At 46.8% G+C, this 19368-nt stretch overlaps 1 protein-coding gene across 1 annotated transcript; it reads right to left on the bottom strand.

Annotated features, from left to right (window-relative positions):
* Nucleotides 1-12946: 12946 nt before the first annotated feature.
* LOC311232092 (uncharacterized protein) lies at nucleotides 12947-15653 on the bottom strand. The gene is made up of 4 exons (XM_084318781.1): nucleotides 15257-15653; nucleotides 15045-15169; nucleotides 14867-14954; nucleotides 12947-14661 (listed from the first exon to the last, which is right to left on the bottom strand). Exons 1-4 carry the CDS (start codon nucleotides 15522-15524, stop codon nucleotides 13856-13858), a joined length of 1287 nt encoding a protein of 428 aa, XP_084174907.1. The 5' UTR covers nucleotides 15525-15653; the 3' UTR covers nucleotides 12947-13855.
* Between the last annotated feature and the right edge of the window lie 3715 nt (nucleotides 15654-19368).

Raw genomic sequence — 19368 nt, 5'->3', positions numbered from 1 at the left:
CCTTCCCCATATGTCCAGACCCATTCCGTCACCATCCCCTGACATGAACGGGAACCCATCGACAACCACACAGGGTGTCGGAAGAGGAAAAACCCCCATCCCAATTGCTCCATAAAAACGCTGTTTCACCCAAGCAATCAAGGCGCGCTAGTCAGCCAATGGCCCAAAAGCACATCCTGAGCTAGCACTATGTGTGCGTTCGGACATACCCACATCAACAATAGGCCGTTTAGACCACCATATTGAATCCCCAAGACGCCCAGGGAAACGACAAGAGGGGCGAGATGCAATCAACTCCATGAATGAATGAATGAAAAAATTTACCCAAGAGACTGCAGAAAAGGGTACAACCCAGTACGGCAATACACACAATAGGATAAGGGGAGGCAGACCTGAGAAAGACGTTAGTCTTGTTTCCATCAGGGACCCTCATTTCCAATCCATCAAGACACATTCAACTCTTTATAAAAATAAAGAAAAGGCATCACCCGTATGACCCAACTGCACAGCTGGGAGTAAAAACCCTGTTTTTCACATGATTTTAATCCAGTCACTCCTTTTAATCAGAGTGTAAGACCAGACACTCCCAGAAACACCTTCCCACATGAGACTATGGTCAAGAAAAAAGATATGTAAACTGTGAGACACGTGACCAATAGACTCAAGTTTGACACATAAACCGGGCGCAGCAGGCCTGTGAGCCCTGCGCCCAACCTCGACACCTTTAAGACACCAGCTCATGGAAGGCGTCGCCATAGCAACAACGCTACAACGGGCGGGGAAAAACCTACCGGATCCTGTCATGTAACAGGAGTCGGTAGAATACCCCTCCCCCCCCCCCTGTCAAGCACTGGCTTGGCCCTGACTGGCTCAGCAGAAAAGATAAAAAATCCCCTAAACCAATCAAGTGGGAAAGGAGGGGTTTATTCGACACCCCCTCCCGAAAACACACCCTTTATCCCTACACACAGAAAAACAACCGTAGCCATCTTGAAAAACCTCCGGTAGAAAGCAAAGCATAGCGAAGCTAATACAATGCCTGCTACCTACAAGAAATGTAAAAGGTTTTACAACAAAACACAAGTCGCCTGTGCGTGAATCCTATACCCGTTGCCTATGTCATACATAGGAAAAAACGCTGAACGAGAGTAAACGGCTAGGCCGTGAAAAGTGTGCGTACGAGTATTACTGCAACTAAACAACACAGCATTGTGAAAACACATATACTTAGTTAAAGCAATGGAATAACACCAGTTCTAACTGCATGTGGAGCATCAAGCTAAATAGAACCTATTACCGAGTGTACGTTGCAGACCTTGCTTAACCTCGTAACACAACACAACTCACCCCACAACGTAAAACAGGGCAGATTCATATATACACAACCCCACCATATGATTTGTTCGAAGAAACACACAGTTTGTTCGGCCAAAACACAGTCCCCCTTATGTCGGGGAACTCTTTTTATTAAATAACTAAATAATGTTAAGGCACAAAATCATAGAGGGGCCGGGAAGGGTGTAGGAGAGGGGACACAGAGGGGAAAAAGTCACTCCTAACGGCGTCTGCCACCTCGCGCCGCTCGAGTCTTGCCACCCCGGGGAGCCCCGGAGGGACGGTAGGTTACAGTCTGCTGGACACGACGTTCCCTACCGTCTCCTCCGGTCTGGGATGGGCCGGCGGTGGCAGAAGCGCCGTTTCGTCCCCTGGCCCTCTTGGCAGGGCCAGCAGCGGCGGCGGAGGCAGTGGTAGCGGCGACGGAGACAGCTCGACGTCGCGGAAGCCTTCTGCCTCCACCGGCAAGGACGGGAGGCGGAAAATGGGGTTGGAGGATGGATCTCTCCTCTGCCATCTCTCTGCATGTTGAGGTCATCAACTGCAGGGCCTTCCCGAACAGGCCAGCGTCGGAGAGGGCGGCCGTCAGAAGAGGAGCTCTCTTCTTCTCTGGCACACGGGCCTGCTCCAGCCAAAGGTGACGCTGGCCCAGGGTGGCCAGGGCGCGCACTTTCCCCATGGCTATGGCCAGCACCTGGGAAAGGTGCAGGACAGCTCCCGCAGCCTGGGTGATCTGATCGCATTTCACCTCGTTCAGATCCGTGCCGCCCGTCATTATCCCCGATACAAATCTAGCCAGGTGGGCGATGTTAGACGCCGCAGCCAGCGATTGTGTACCAGCGATGAATGACTGGTCACCCCAATAAGCCAATCGCCTAGCCGATTTCCCCTGGAGGACCGGCTTGCATAGGGGTTCCCACACCATATCCGGACAGAGGAGCGCGGCCATCGGACTGTCAAGCCGAGGCACGCCCTCCCCCATACCTTTGACTAACCCCGACACCCGCGTAACTGGTACGTAGGCGGGAGTTAGTCCCATGATGTTGGACATCGCCTGACCCCGACGAACATAGGCCCCCATCGATGGGAAAAATGGGTAGACAACGTCCACCCCTCTCACTGGGGAACGCTGCCAGAGATGGCCTATGAGGTCATCAGGGACAGGTGCAGGCAATGGCAGCGGCAGCGGCACACCGTTTGCGGCGGCAGCTACCGCCATGAGCTCGGGAAACAAGGCCCGCAGTTCCCCCTGCGAACCTTCCTCCACCGACCCCGCATCCCTCACATACAGCAGGCTGCGACTGGTCAAGGAGCCACAATCCGATGCGGCCGACAGTAGGGCATCCTGCCGATGAGGCCAAGGTGGTTCCTCGACATCCTCGAACAGGGCGCCCCATGGAGCCATTTCCCCCCCCTCCGGGGTCTCCTGAGGAGGGATGCTCTCCTCCACGGGGCCCTCATACAAAAATCCGTCCGCCTCGTCCATGAAGTCCTCAGTCTCCATCGGAAATCCCGAGCCGGACGCATCTTCGCTGGTCTCCAGCAGCTCCCCAAACCCAGGCCGTTCGCGTCTGCACGCCACCATCTTGCGACGCGAGCGAGCAGACGCGAAAAGTTTGCGTCGCAAATCCTCCGGCTCCAAAACAATCCCCCGTTCATCAACGGGCGATTCCCCAGAACCAGAGGAACCAGAGTCGAGATCAGGCCATCGCCGGAGCGACGGCACCGAACCCTCGGCTCTTCGGTGAGGAAAATTATCCACCGGCAGTCTCCCGGGCTGGGTCGGCAACCACGAGAGTGGCAACAGCCCAGCACCGAGGCGCACGACGGAGGCGGGAATGGAGAACCGGTGGTGAAGAGTAGGTCTAGCGGGTCTACTCTCCGCGGAATACATTATGACCCAACCTTTTCTTGTACAACAGATGTGAGAGAAGAAAAGATTAAGCACAATGTAAACCAGTCACAACTCTTTTCAACTAACAACACGTCAAGTGGGGTACTACCGAGGCACTTCCTTGTGGTGAAAGCGAGAAGGAGGAGAGCAGGTGACCACACACCTGCTTATGAAGGTAAGCTGATGAGGGGTGTGGTCAGACTAATACTGGTATTAAAGGTATATTTGTGGAATTTTATTCAGTACGCGTGCACGTACGCGAGGGAGTGCAGTAGTGATGCCAAGCAGAGCCCCTAACGGAACAGAACTAAAACACTCAACATAATGTCATGTGTTGTCTTTGATGGTCATATACTTTGCTCTCAAAAAGCTGTAGAATATCGTTTTATTTTCTGCATGCAACACTATCCTAAATGTATACTAAATCTTTTTCTTTACATATACTTTTACAAAAAATAAATAAAGTCTATTCAACAAACTTTTTCCAATTGTTTATTTTCATATTTTAACAAACAATCAATGGAGAGTACAGAGAAAATAAAACTCAAGGAAGAAAATGTTACAAAAATAATAATAGTGATAAAATACACAATTATTGGGAATAAATGTTTTCTTTATTATTTTTAAACTATGGTCACAGTACATAATCTCTTCTACATAGAATCAAGACGCATCTAACCGGGCTGGGCAGATGGTTAGAGGTCCATAAGAGGTTCTCGGAAAGATATCCCCCTTATTCTCTTAAAAATATAAGTGTTCCAGTTGTAATGTTTCGATCAGAATTTGTTTGAACAAATTCAGTGTTGAGAGGTCTTTGCTGGTTCCAGTTAAGCAAGATGCATTTCTTCGCTATATATGACATGGTTATCTTAACAGATATGGGGTTTAGTGTCCTGTCCAGTTCTGTACCATATTGGTGTAATATGTCCAATGGAATTTCCCAAACCTTGGCAGCCAGGTTTTCTCATTTTCTCATTTTCTACATTCCCAGAAAACATGGATAAGTGACCCTGTACATATTTTACAACAATGACATCTAGACGATGATATCTTACCTAAACGGGGTAATACATACATCTATAAGTCTGTTAAATTATTTTATTACAAGACAATGAAGTAAAGAGACACATACTGTCCTCTGGTCATCACTAAAATCACATCCCAGATCTTCTTGCCATACATTCTGAAGTGGGGTCAAGGAAGAACGAAGGGTTGTATATAACCCAGTTCTATGAGTTATGGTGCGCTCAGCACCTGTCTGCATATATCTCGCTTCAGCGTATATACACTGAATAAAAAATTCCACCATGTACCTTTACATGCCAGCATTCATCTGGCCACACCCCCATCCGCTTACCTACATAAGCAGGGGTGGGGCCACACACTCATCTCCTTCCCAACAAATTTCACCACAATGAAAAATCAAGGGCCGCAGCGTAGAACTCATAGAACTGGGTTATATACATAACCCTTCGTTCTATGTCGTTATGGCTTGCTCAGCACCTGTCTGCATAACGGGCTGAGCGGAGCCATAGCCCGACGAATGTACCCCGCTGAGGCCCCCCACAACCATCAGACCGGGGAGGACCGAGCCCCCCCGACCCTCCCTAATGGAGGATACCCCCCCCTATTGGAGGTTCACAGGAGGGCGACGGATCTGACCGTGCGAAGAGGCACTCAAGCAACTCAATGCACAGGGTGAGCAGACCGTGGCTTGACCCCACGACTACACACACGCACAACCCGCATGCCACCCGGGAACGAACGGAAGGAACAACCTCGTTACTGCCCCCAGAAATCACGGGGTCAAGAGCAAACCCAACCCTGTGGCAAGGCCGTAGCAGCGGAGCGCGAAGGAAGACCCAGACCCACTGAAGGGACTGGATCCCCTGGAAAATGGGGGCCCGGAGAGGTCAATGACGCCAGGCATCAAGACCCCACCAGGTGGTCACTTAGTGACACCGCCCCCCACATCGCCAGCGTATTCGGATAAGGCCCTCCCAAGAGCGGGCCCTTTCCCCCCAATAGCACACCGCCTGGCACACTGACCCTGCAGAACAGGCAGTCAGCATGGCCGTAAGCACACAAAGAAGGTTAACCAACGGAAGCAGGCAGCGCACCGGGGAAACCAGGCAACAGGCTGTAACCTGAACCTGGAGCACTGCGGACGAGACAGGCGCCAAAGGAGTCAGCTGAAAACAGCCCCCCCGGCGGAAGGGGCGTATGCTGGCGTTGTTGCATGACAAAGCCTCCATTAAAAAAAAACCACCCAGAGGGGTCGAGGCAGAGAAGGCTGACATGATTGGCAGACGTCATGAACGTGCAGGGGCACACTCAACCGGGTAACCCGGGAGTTGACACTGCTCCAACACACCAGGGAATCAACTACCCTCTTGGTACCGACGGTGGTTGTTCCTATAACCCCTCAAGAAAAAAACTCAAACACACCTGCGGGCATACACTGGCTATACCGCAGTACAAGTGTTTCAGTTTTCAAAAAAGGGTTATCCCAGGCCTACGGTATCAACAAAACTTTACTTCGGACCGGGCCCGGCGGCACGGGAAGCACAGGGTTACCAGAGGAGGTCCAAGACCACCCCAACAGCCCCCTCTTCGCCACGCGTGAGAGAGGAGCGAAAAGAATGGAGAACCAGCCCTAAGCACACCGCACTTGGTATTCCCAGGCGGTCTCCCAACCAAGTACTAACCAGGACCGAACCTGCGTAGCGTCCGAGATCGGGCGTGTACAGGTTGGCATGGCCGTAAGCCATTACGATAGTGCAGAGTACAATATGTACCCAACAAAGGGTCTCCATAGCGCCTAACCCTGTGACACCCGGACCGACCCGGCATTTTTCCCCCCGAAAAAAGCACAAGTCCCTCAGGGTACCAGAACAGCAGATCTGCATCCCCGGTGGACAACGGGTTAACTGACCTGGACCAGCGTGACCAGACCAGTCCCGTGTCCTAACCACGCCGACATGCCCACTCCAGAAGAGGGGGTAGGTATGCGTGTCGATCTAAAACATGAAAAGAGGGCGTCACCCAGACGGTCCCATTTGGACCGTGCTCAGTGGCCCACCCCAAGGGCGTGAGACCCCTCTACCTATGTTCAGATCTATTCCGTTAACATCCCCCAGATATGAACGAGAATTCATCGAGACAACCTAGTAAACTGGCGCTCGGAAGAGACAAAACTCCATCCCAGTTGCCCTATAAAAACGCTGTTTTAACAAGCAACCAAGGCGCACTTAGCCCCTGTGTGATTCCTTAACAGAAACACACCGAGCCAGCACTATGTATGCGTCGAGACCCAAACACATCAATGGATAGTCTAGCAACTCACCAAACATTGTTCCTCCAAGTCGCCTGGGAGAACGACACGGAGCCGTCGTGCTTCATGTACCTTCCTCTTTTTATTCAAAAAAGAAAGAACACAGACTGACATGAATCCCTTGTGACGCAGCTGAGGGTAAATTTTTTTTACATTTTTACATCCCACCACCCTCCCATAGGGAGGAGACGGAAATCCCCAGAGAGACTTCCCACGCGAGCTGTATAGATTGAAAAGAATATATTGCAACATTGAGCTATGTAAAATTTGGGGTAGGGCTCTCCGAGGAGGAGGCACTGAACCAATACACACTCAATAATCGAATTGAATCGAATACACACACAATAGAGCAGAACCCCTTTTTGAAGTTCTACTCACCTTGACAATCTGAGGAGGAGGCTCTGAACTCTGAGGAGGCTCCCTCACAGGGAAGGAGAGTCCTAACTCACAGAAGGCCCGAGGAGGAGCTTCGTGAGGAGGAGCTCTGACAACTCCCTGAAACAGATCCATCACATGGACCTGAACAACTCAGGGAAGTCTTACCAACAGAGACGCGCACAGTGACGTACTCTATGGTGGGGGAATTTCTGCGGTGCACACGCCCAATCTTCCAGGGCGTGGGACCAGGAAACTCCCACCCCCCCCCCCCTCTTACCCTGTAACGTGCCGAACAGCAACGTGACAGGAACCTTGAAGGACAGGAGGTTTTAACCCCTGACCAATCAAAAAGGGGAGGAAAGGATTACCAGTTCACCCCTTTACGACCCCACACCCATGATACGATGTAATGACAAAAAAGAGCATGACACAGTCATAGTCAGCTACATGAAGTGTCTAACAGCTTCACACAGCTCATGTGCTAACCTGCTATCTGATTTTTACTAAGGAAAAAACACAGAATAGAGAGGGCCCCTTTAAGAGCCCCGGTACCAGACTTACACATGTGCTTCTGTGGCCAACCTAACCCAGTTGTAGATCACAAGACACACACAACCCGTTATCACAACAAAAAATGGCAAGTACACTCTTGCTACAGAGGAACGCCGTTTTTCATAATGAGAGAATACAGAATCCTCGATTAGTATCGGCCACAGGCCTTGCTAAGCACACACGAAAAGCGACCAAACAATCTTTTCTTTAGGAAAATATAGTTTCTCAAGCGGTTAGCACAACCCCAGCAACTAAGCTAAGGGTTACATCGTATCCCCACAAACACAGTGACACAATATATTGTAAACAACATGTCAGAGGAGGGTGGGGAAGCCCCAGGGAACCGGGGGGATCACCCCTCCTACCTTACCCTTGATACGGCCCAGTTGAACAGGTAACCCTGTTAATATGTGAACGCACTGTTCATTGTCATTACAGGCTGAGAAAAGAATTCATTCTTCACTCATATGTCACTAAGCATAGCTTTATAGGTTAATTAACCCCCTTAGTTGTGAGTTCACGGTACCTGAACACACATGATGTTCTCAACACAACTAACCAGATCATGTTTACACATGTAAAACAACAACCCGATTTGTATGGAGAGAGAAGCTATACCAGTGACAAGACAATTCATACACAACACGCGTCGTATCCTAAATGTATTGCAGCAACACCCGTTTTGGAAAACATCGTTATTACAAAACATTTAGAAGGGAAGGAAGAAGAAGTGTTTAAGGTCCGGTCGGGACCTTCCTACCGTGAGCGCAGGCCAAGCGAACTGCAATCTGGCTAACGGGGCACCGACGTTTAAACATAGCATTCCTGTGTTGACGACGAGGGCAGCGTCGCTGCGCCACCCAGCCGCTACGGTTCTCCATGTTGACGCAGTCCTCGTCGGCCGGGCTCCCGGTAGGTTCGACTAACATCCTCTGTCAAAGATGACGTCGTAGTCAGAGTGTTTAAGGCATGTTATAGTCACAGAAAACGTTCAACAGTGTAGCATTAAGCTAACAGCCGTTCGGCTGATAGCAACAAGCTAACGTATACCAGCCTGGTAAACACAGCGAGCTAACGCCGCAGCTAACAGCTGCGCAGCTAACAGCTGACTGGCTAACACAGTAGTCCACAAACTAGCACGCAAGCTAAGCAGCTATCACCTGAACTGTATACAATGACATAACAAGCCACACTTCAGACAGGCCACTGTCCCAATCCCTCCCCTAACAGGGAAAATAAAAAGAAATGTCAGAACACAGTTGTCAACGGTGGTCCAGACATACACGGGCCCTTTGAGCATGGAACTTCCGATAAATAAGATCATATGCCCACATTTCCTCGTTAGGGTATACTTTCATTTGTATATGAAAGATGGGGCCTGCACGGGACAGAGAAGCATCCGCTCTAGAATCCTGGGATCACCAGGACCTAGCGCGGCCCACTAGATTAGCCATCATGGGCGTCAGACCAAGATCCCCCGACCGCCGTTTAAGCCAAGCAGAGGACCCTAGTCTGGAGTCTGCGTTTCATAAATTGTTAGCTAACCCCCACAGCATCAACAACAACCAGAGCTCGTAAGCAAAACAGTACGTACCCAACCTGGAAACAACCGCTTCTCACAATAGTCGGTGCGTCCTACAGTCCAGCTGTGTTGCTGGAGGGTAACCCCATCCAGCCGCAGCAAGGAGGATTGTAGTTGGGAAGCATGTCAGCGGCGTGAGCTCCTAATACGAAAAAAACGTTGAAGGTCGGAATGATCCAGACACTCCAGTAACGAAGACAATATCGCCGTATTTTCTCGAAAATAGTGAGAGAGAAAATAAAGATATGATGTCAACGTATCTCCTTGTTCTTCCTTTCCTCAGACTAAATATTTTTCTCCACGTCAAGTGGGCATGTGAGCAGCACTTAGCTTGTGATGAAATTTGCAAAGGAGATGAGTGTGTGGCCCCACCCCTGCTTATGTAGGTAAGCGGATGGGGGTGTGGCCAGATGAATGCTGGCATGTAAAGGTACATGGTGGAATTTTTTATTCAGTGTATATACGCTAAAGCGAGATATATGCAGACAGGTGCTGAGCAAGCCATAACGACATAGAACTATAAATCAAAAGAGATCCCTTTCAATGATGTGGAGCTTTCCAGAATCTCTTCTATACTTGACCTAGAGATAGTCGTCCTGCCCCTTCCAGAGTAGAAATTAAGTGACAAATTTGTAGGTATTTATACAAATCCTGTTTGGGAATTTCAATCTCTCATCATAAATCTGAGAAAGATTTGTGTGTTATATACAAGTGTTATATACCATAATAAATTAGATTAAATTTAAATGTATTGTCATCATACAGCAGAAGTACAGTACAACGAAAAGAAGTTTGGCATCCAACCAGAGTGCAAATGTGGCAGTAAAGTGCAACAGCAATATACAATGTAGGTGGTTAAACTGGGTACAAAATATACAAATTAGTACTACTGAGTGTAGTGCTAATAAGTATACAGAGTTGTATTATATAAATAGAGACAGTATGACTACTACTGGCCAGCAGCGTAACTAGTAAGAGTAAGATATGTACAGATATAGATAGCAAGGGACTAAGTGCAGGTAAGTACAGACAGGTGAGGATAGGTATATATGGTATATTCAGCACTGTTGTACATGCTATCATACAGAGTATATGGTAGACAGTGAAAGCGGTTGGTAGGTATAAATTGAGTATAGGCAACATAGTTCAGGGTGTAGGCAATGGAGTCAGAGTTTATATGGTGTAACAAACCATCAAATACACTCACAGCACACACATCCACACGTACACACTCACTTTAAATAAACAACTCACTGTAGCACCCACTTCACCACACTTTATATTTATTGGTAAAGAGATTTGCACTACAACTCATACCTCATCCCATTTCTGCATTGTACTGTATATTGTATTGTAACTCAGTTACTTTTTTTCTACTCTGCCAGTCAATGGTCTCTAACTACACACCCTCAAGACCCCTACGCTCTGCATCTTCTGGCCGCCTCAGACCTACTCCTATCCAAGCTCCGGGAGGGTCATCAAAGAGAAGTCGCCTATTCTCAGTCCTTGCCCCACAATGGTGGAATGAACTACCCACCCCAGTTAGGACAGCCGAAACACGTCCAATCTTTCGCCGTCGACTAAAGACGCACTTCAACCATTATCTGAATTTTAAAAAGAAAAAAAATATCTAACCCTAACTAACCATACTGTCATGCACTTGTCCTAATAAACTAACCTACACTGTAGCACTCAACACTTTGATGAACATTGTTGCTCAGCTGATAGAATTGTGCCCTTCCTGATGGCTTGTCGTACAGAACTTGTAAGTCGCTTTGGATAAAAGCGTCAGCTAAATGACTAAATGTAAATGTATATATGTATATTGAACACTTTTGTTTACGTACTTTTGACTTTCTATTTTATACTTATCTATTTTCATCTAGCTCTCAGGAGCAAAACAGAAAAAAGCATTTCATATAAAAGTATTCTGTATTTTTGTATGACAACTTGAAACTTGAACTTGAAACTTGTATCGATTCATAACTGTTCAGGAGAGCATTTCAAGAAGAAAACTCATCCATTTAGCCAGAATACCATTAACTAGGCAACACTTTGGATGCAGTGCTTCCAGTCCTACCTCTTTGTGTTGTGGAGGTGTGGTCCAGTGTCAAATGCTGCAGTCAGGTCGAGGAGGATGAGTAGTGATGGTGATCCTGCGTCAGCTGTCATTAGCAGGTCATTCATCACCCTGAGCAGAGCTGTTTCCATGCTATGGGATGAGCGAAAGCCTGACTGGAACTTTTACTGGAGGGTGTTATATTTGAGGTGGTCCTGAAGCTGGGAGGCAACTACCTTTTCCAATACCTTGGCCAAGAAGGCAAGGTTTGAAATTGGCCTGTAGTTGGCAAGAACCTCCGGGTCCAGGGTGGGCTTCTTGAGGAGGGGGCGGATGATGGCAATTTTGAGGGCAGATGGGATATGGACAGTTTGAAGGGAGAGGTTAACAGCCTGGGTGATGATTGGACTGAATGGGGATGTATGACTTGAGCAGCGCAGTTGGAATGGGATCCAGGGTGCAGGTGGATGGTTTCATTCCTCCAAGTTATTTCGATGTGGCTCTGCTGAACCTCAGCGAAACATGGGAGAGATGGTAAGTTCTCAGGCGAAGGGTTAGAGGCAGGGGAAAACAGAGAGGAAGAGCTGGGCATCAGAGAGCGGATGTTTACTTTAGATCTGAAAAAATCTATAAAGTTATTACATCGCTCTTCTGTAGCTTCAGTGGATGAAGATGATTGTGGCTTCAGTAGGTGGTTTATGGTGGAAAAGAGCTGCTTAGAGTTGCCAGTGTTTTTATTGATGAGGTTGGAGTAAAAGTTTGGGATTCGCTCGTAGCTAAGAGCAGGATTTACGAGTGCAGAAAGGCAGTCGTAAGTCGGACAGACTGTTGTGCGCCTGTGTTCTTAAGGGCTTCATTTGGGAGAAATCCTTGGTGATTGTGTTCACGTTGATTCTACAGACATCCTCTGAATAAAATAATTATGATAATAAATACGACAATATTTGTATCATTAATAATTATGTTTTACATTTATAGTCATACCAAGGCATCGTGATGTCCAAAAATAAATAAAGTCACTACACAAACACTGCAAATTAGAGTGAATAAATAAATAAGAACTAAACTCAATCGTGCAGATATAGCTATAGTGCAATCTACATTCTGCTCTCAGCACACCCCATTCCTTTCATGTAGGCTATATATTTAATAATATATAATAAATCTATAGTTTATTAGCAACTATGCACCAGTGCAGGCGGCTTGGTGAGGATGCACACGGAGCTGCGAGCTCCTGGCCAGCTGCGCTCAGCGCACACACACACACACATACGCAATATGGCATATATACTCCTGCTGGAAGATATCGCTGATCATGCACTGAGGAGCCGGACCAGATGCTCAAACCCTGTGCCACCACACGTCCAGGTACTGTCCACCTTGGGCACGTGCGCACCATTACGTTTTCTTTCACTTCAGCCGCTGTGCGCTCCTCTCCTGACACCACATTAAACGCACCCGTTATCTCATCCCATGCGGCTTTTTTTGGGTGGCCTTGTTCCCGTATTGACACTACTAAATAAGATGTCACGCCAACATGTACTTCATTCAACGAGTTCGGCTGCGATAATTTTGGCAACTTAAGAGCACCTCTCCATGCGTTGATGAATCCAGGGGGGACTATCGTAGGTTTTCTCTTACGAACTTCCTACGAGGTTATTTTAGGAGGAAACTTACGAGAATGTTGGTGCATGAGGTCCATTGTGCTCACTCTGTTAGGAAACCACTGGTGCATACAACAATTAGAACTCATTGTAGTAAAAACCAAACAAAGGTCTACACCAAAAACATTCAGGTTTACTTCAGCTCCATGTTTATTGTTGTGAATGCAGAGGTTGCACACTGAAGACGTGTGTTGAAATGTCAATGCTGTGCATGTTTTTATTGACATTGACAAAAACACATTAATGGGAGACATTTTTTAATTAAGTCTGCTAATATTCGGCGTGTTTTCATGTGTGTCGTCTGGCTTGGCACAAGGACACTATCGCTCATAAACCGGAGGTTCGACATCGGCCCATTTTGAATGAGATCTGCTTTGCCTGTTCATTCTTCAGGATTGTGCCAAAGTGTTTCTTTAGCATCTTTAACATACCCACTCGTACAAAAAAAAACATTTTATATGATCATTTTAACATGCATCATACCAGGAACATTGGAATGGAAAATGTATTCTCATTTAGCTGTCAATAGGGGGTGACAGTGGCTCGGTAGGTAGAGCAATCTTCTGGTTATCCGGAGGTTCCTGGTTCGATTCCCGCTCCTCCCGGGCAGTGTGTAGAAGTGTCCTTGAGCAAGACACTTAACCCCTAACTGCTCCCAATGAGCAGGTTGGCACCTTGCATGGTTTGCCTTCACCGTCGGTGTGTGAGTGAATGGGTAAAATGTGAGGAACAAATTGTAAAGCGCTTTGGATAAAAGTGCTATATAAATGCAGCCATTTACCAATGGTTGGATATTATATTGGATAACCTTTTTATATCAGAAGTTTTTCAGTATTTAAAATGTTTAAAGAAAACCTGCCGCCTGAATTCTTTGAAGTGAAAGTAAATTAAGTAAAAGATTTAGTTGATATATCTCAATTGACCATATTGTGATACACATTACATGGTCAATAGACATACTCTCCCCCCAAGACACACACACACACACACTTACTTTTTCAGACTGACCAACAACAGTCCACCCCACAACTGCTAGTAAATGCAGTGATCCGTCCTGTCATTTCCAGTGGATTTTCATGTGTACATTGAGGTGGGAGCTACGGGAGAAGCGACGGCCACAGAACTGACAGGCAAAAGGCCGAAGGCCCGTGTGGAGAAGCTCATGGCGCCGCAGGTGGCTCCTTCTGATGAAGCTCTTCCCACACTGTCCGCAGTGCTGAGTCCTCTCCCCTGTGTGTGTGAGCTGGTGGCGTTTCAGAGTGCTCAGAAAAGGGAAGCCCTTCCCACAACTATGACAAACGTATTTCATACAATCGCCAACTCGGGTGTCCCTGAATGAAGTTCTACTACTGCTACTGCAAGTACTGTTCCCACCACTTCCTGTCTGGTTGCCATGGTGACCAGATATATCACAGTCCGAGATGCGTTGCCTTTGTAGCGACAAGTCTTGGTCGTCTGTTGCTGTTGAGGTGTGCTGGGTTTTCGATGGGAGTGAGAAGGTACAAGATCCAGACCCAGGGATGTCAAAGAAGGTGCTATCCAGGGACAGTGCTCCATAGTCTGGGTACATCTGGCTCAGCATCCCTTGGTGGAGCTCAAAGTCTTGTTCCGAGGACATATTCTCATCCAGGGTTGTGGGGTCGAGGTTTGGGCTGTCTGGTTCTCTTTTAATGGAGAAGCCCACATCAGCAAGCTGGTCGAGGCTAGAGGTGATGTCGAGCTGGTGCTGTGTGGCATCTTCGTCCAGCTCTTGGCTCCCCTCGGGCAGACTGTGGAACTGCCACTCTGCCTGGAAGCTGGTGCTCTGCTCAGGTGGATGCTGTTGCTGAGATACCAGAGAAGATGCGGAGGACTGTTCAGGAGCTGGCAGAAGTAATGGCAGAAGCAGGTTATCACATACTAGTGATAGATGTTGTAATATGTATGACACAAGTTGTGTTGTAACCTTCTTGACACATGACCTATAAGAAATTAGCAGGTTATCATATTCGTTATCATTAATCAGTTAATTATTCTATGAATTATTATTTTATTTGCTAAATAATCTCTCTCACACACACACACACACCTTTCATCTCTGGTTGTCCTGTAGGAACTGTTTTTTCATGGAGTCTTTCACGTTTAATGGTGACCGATTCAATCTTACAGTCCGCCTCCTGTAAACAGTGCAATGAGAAAAATACATTTTATTGCAGGCTTATTAACCAACCATAACAATAAAGTTTGATGAGCTCTGCTAAACGCACCTCATCCTGCTCCTCCGTTGCTCCAGTATGCGTCTCCGATGAGTCTCCGTTGTTCCAGCCGGAGCCCCCCCTCTGTGCACAGCTTTGTCTCGGGTCTGCTTGTAGCCTTATTACTCCGTTGTTTCCTATAATTCAGAAAACGTGTAACGTACTTAGTATAATTGTTTCATAGATTGACGAAATCACGCACATTCGGTATACACGCCGCTTACCGATTTTAGTGGCTTGTCGATGTTCCTTGAGTGGGGTATTTGGATCACTTGAATCAGAAACAAGCGCCGAGCCTTGTTGCGGGTTAATTTGTGCCAGTCTCAATTTATCCCTCAATATGTCGTTCTCGTGTTTCTCTCGTGATAGTTCCAAGCGCACGACAGCACAATAATCAGCCATTAGTTTGTTTATATCTGTCACAGCGGATACGACCAGCTTCTCCATGATGGAGGACAACTGTGAGTGAAAGACAATCGACTCTAACATCATTGATATAGCAAATAGGCTCAAACGGACCGAAGCGTTACGTAAGAGGCGCCACAGTGGGCCTATTATCAAATAATCAATGTGGCACTCTCTAAGTCGACAATCATACTCTTCTTCTTCTTCTTCTTCTTCTTCTTCTTCTTCTTCTTCTTCTTCTTCTTCTATGGGGTTAATGGCGGGTCGCGACCACATAAAGGCGCATACCGCCACCTACTGTACAACCCATTTTACATTCTTCTTCTTCTTCTTCTTCTTCTTCTTCTTCTTCTTCTTCTTCTTCTTCTTCTTCTTCTTCTTCTTCTTCTTCTTCTTCTTCTTCTTCTTCTTCTTCTTCTTCTTCTTCTTCTTCTTCTTCTTTTTCTTCTTTTTCTTCTTTTTCTTCTTTTTCTTCTTCTTCTTCTTCTTCTTCTTCTTGGGGTTTTACGGCGGTCGGCCACCAACTATTTGGGGCATTACCGCCATCTTCTGATATCCTTTACCTCCTACAATATCCATTTTGCATTCACCATCATGATTCATGAAGTGCAGCTAATGCTGCTACTTCCTGCCTAACCCCCACTCTGTGAGACACCCATTGCCTCCTGTGGGACTTGTGATGTGATCTGGGAGTGGTGGAGGATGAATATAATTTTGTTTTTTATTGCCCTTTGTACACCGCTTTGAGGAGGGCTTTATTTGAGAAAATTCTAATTGTAAATCCGGATTTGTTTTGGCAGTCTGAGAGTTGTTAGCCCCTTTAAACTGTTTATTAGCAACTCCGAGCTTCCAGACCCCACTGTAAGGCTGTGTTAAACCCATATTGTACGCTGGGTATCTTTGAAATTCATATATGATATATTTTTGACCCAGCCCGAGCCCCGCGATCACGCTTGGTACCTTATTTTGAAAGTGGTCGCGGTCTACCTGAGAGTGACTGCGGTAGAGCCCAGCACCGCAGTCACAAAAGGGGCTAGAGAGTTGTATGTTGAGTTGTTTTTTTGTGGAGGACATCTTCAGTTTTGCAGGATTTTTGGAGAAAGCATGGCACTTGAGACAAAACACACTATATCCTATATAATTGTATTTGAATTCCTCTTGTTTCTTTGTTTATATACATTGCGTACAGCTTGTGTTATATTACGTTTTATTGTATTTTCTTGTTCTTGTGGCCATCTTGGTCAATGTCATTTGTCAAGTAATTGGTCAAGTATATTATTATATACTTATTGTTATGTGTCTTGTAAGCCCATATGGGCTGGGCATACACCTGTATGTAAGACACGAAAATAAAAAACATCAAATCAAAATATACATAGTCACACATACATGTATTCATACATACACATACATACACACACAAATGTACATACGTATATTGTAAATCTTGACACTCCCCCCCCCCCCCCCCCCCCATCACCCATAAACAAAAACACATAAACAAAAGAGTGAGTACCAGTATAGATGTTACTGATCCTGGACTGGTAAACCTATCCATCCATCCATAGTATACATCCAATATCCATCCCTACTCATCCCCACATACATATAAAAAAAAGAAAAGGTAACTTACAAAATTAATAAGAATGAAAATATGCTGGAAAAAATATGGGGTTTCTTTAAACTATGGAAAGGTATTAGACGACAGACAGATCAGGCTTTGAGCTCCAGAGGGAGCTCCACAAATCATGTTAAACCCAGATTCGGCTCAAACAAGGGACTAAACACGTTTCGCAATTATGCAACATCAATGTGGAACGCCCTACCCAAAGCTGTAAAGGAATGTGAATCACTACCCACTTTCAAAAACACTCTCAAAAAACACCTACGGGAGACTGCAATTCGAAACTGGCACCTGTAAATGTCCTAACACAACCCCCCCCCCCAATGTACAGTAAATTACCAAGTATGGTCTTGTCAATATTCCATTGTACAGTTTTGCTTGTTCAGTTGTACAGTATCCCCCACCCACCCCTCCTACCCAACCCCCCCCCCCCCCCCACCTACCCAACCTCCTCCAATGTACAGTTTCTACGTCAAATGTATATACTCTCTTTTCTGGACTCTTTTCGTATCACAAACAGTACTGTATTTGCAAATCTGATATGTCATAAATGTATAGATGTAGCAGTACTGTCTATCTGTATGTCATGTATGTCATATATGTTATGATGAATTGAAAATGGGGGACCCTGATGTAAACAAGACGAAAGTCTTTCTCTGGTCTGCATCCCCTTAACAATTGTATGTATTGAGCTGTACTGTACTGTACCCATTCTGCAATCTGTTAATAAAGTTTTCAATCAATCAATCAATCAATCAGATGAGGATTTAAGTAACATGAAACAGTAATAGAGAACTAGAGTAACAGTAGTAGAAGGAAGAGAGTTATCTTTGATATACTACTCAATTGTTGGGGAATACCCCGTAGGCCTAAACCTATAATGAAAATTCAAGTCATTTTTCCTTTTTTATTTTAATTTGAATAAATAATATCTTAATACTATTGTTAAGATTTGAAACAATGTAACAATAGGCTTCAGTAATAAACATGTTTTGTTGCTGAAAATTTTTCAATTAACTTAAATTGAATTCATGAAAGACTTGTATTAGACAAGCTTTGTTTTGTTTCTGTTTGGTTTTGTTTCGTTATGGCTTCGCTCAGCACCAGTTGCACTGTACTTCACTTCGTGCACATGCACTGAATAAAAAAATTCCACCATGTACCTTTACATCCCAACATTCGTCTGACCACACCCCCATCCGCTTACCTTCATAAGCAGGTGTGTGGTCACCTACTCGCCTCCTTCTTCACTTTCACCACAAGGAAGTGCCTTCGGTAGATCCCCACTTGACGAGGTTGTTAGCTGAAGAAAGTTGAGACGTGTTTACATTGTGCTTATTTTTTTCTTCTCTCATATATTCGATAGAAAAACCTAAGTCATAATGTCTACTCCGGAGAGTCGTGTTCGCAGCGCCACTCTCCACCAGCGGTTCTCCATTTCCGCCTCCGTCGTACGTCCTGGAGTGGGGCTGTTGCCTCTCTCGTGGTTGAGAGCCACGCCCGGTAGGCGTCCGATGGGTAGTTTGCCTCTCCAAGGAGCTGGTGCACCGGTGCCGTCGCCTATGCGATGGCCTGGTTCTGGCTCTGGTTCCTCTGTTTCCGAGGAATCGTCCGCTGTTGGGCGGCCGGTTCCTTTGGTTCCAGGGGATTTGAGACGCAAACTTTTTGCGTCGGCTCGCTCCCGTCACAAGATGGTGGCTTGCAGACGTGAACGGCCCGCGTTTGGTGAGTTGCTGGAGCCCAGTGAGGATGCGTCGGTCTCTACATGCCCGATGGAAACAGAGGATTACATGGTAGAGGCGGACGGGTTCTTATTTGAAGGCCCGGTGGAGACAGGTATCCCACCCGTCCAGGTAACACTGGAGGGGGGTGAGATGTCTCCTTGGGGCGCCTCGTTGGAGAAGAACCTCTGACTCGTCGGCGGGATGCCCTGCTATCAGCCACATCGGAGTGTGGCTCCTTGACCAGTGGAAGCCTGCTGTATGTGAGGGATGCGGGCTCGGTGGAGGAAAGTCTGCAGGGGGAACTGCAGGCTTTGTTTCCCGAGCTCATGGCGGTGGCGGCAGTCGCAAACGGCGTGCCGCTGCCGCAGCCACTGCCTGTTCCTGTCCCTGATGATCTCATAGGTCATTTATGGCAGCGTCGCCCGGTGAGAGGGGTGGACGTTGTCTACCAATTTTTCCCCTCAATGGGGGCCTATGTTCGTCAGGGCCAGGTGGTGTCCCACATCATAGGCCTCACCCCCGCCTACGTACAAGTTACGCGGGTGGCGGGTTTGGTCGACGGTATGAGGGAGGGCGTGCCACG

The sequence above is a fragment of the Notolepis coatsorum genome (assembly GCF_963971535.1).
Source record: "Notolepis coatsorum genome assembly, chromosome: 7".
NCBI lineage: Eukaryota > Metazoa > Chordata > Actinopteri > Aulopiformes > Paralepididae > Notolepis > Notolepis coatsorum.
Note: the sequence above shows the minus strand (reverse complement) of the source record. Positions and strands in the feature narration are given on the sequence as shown.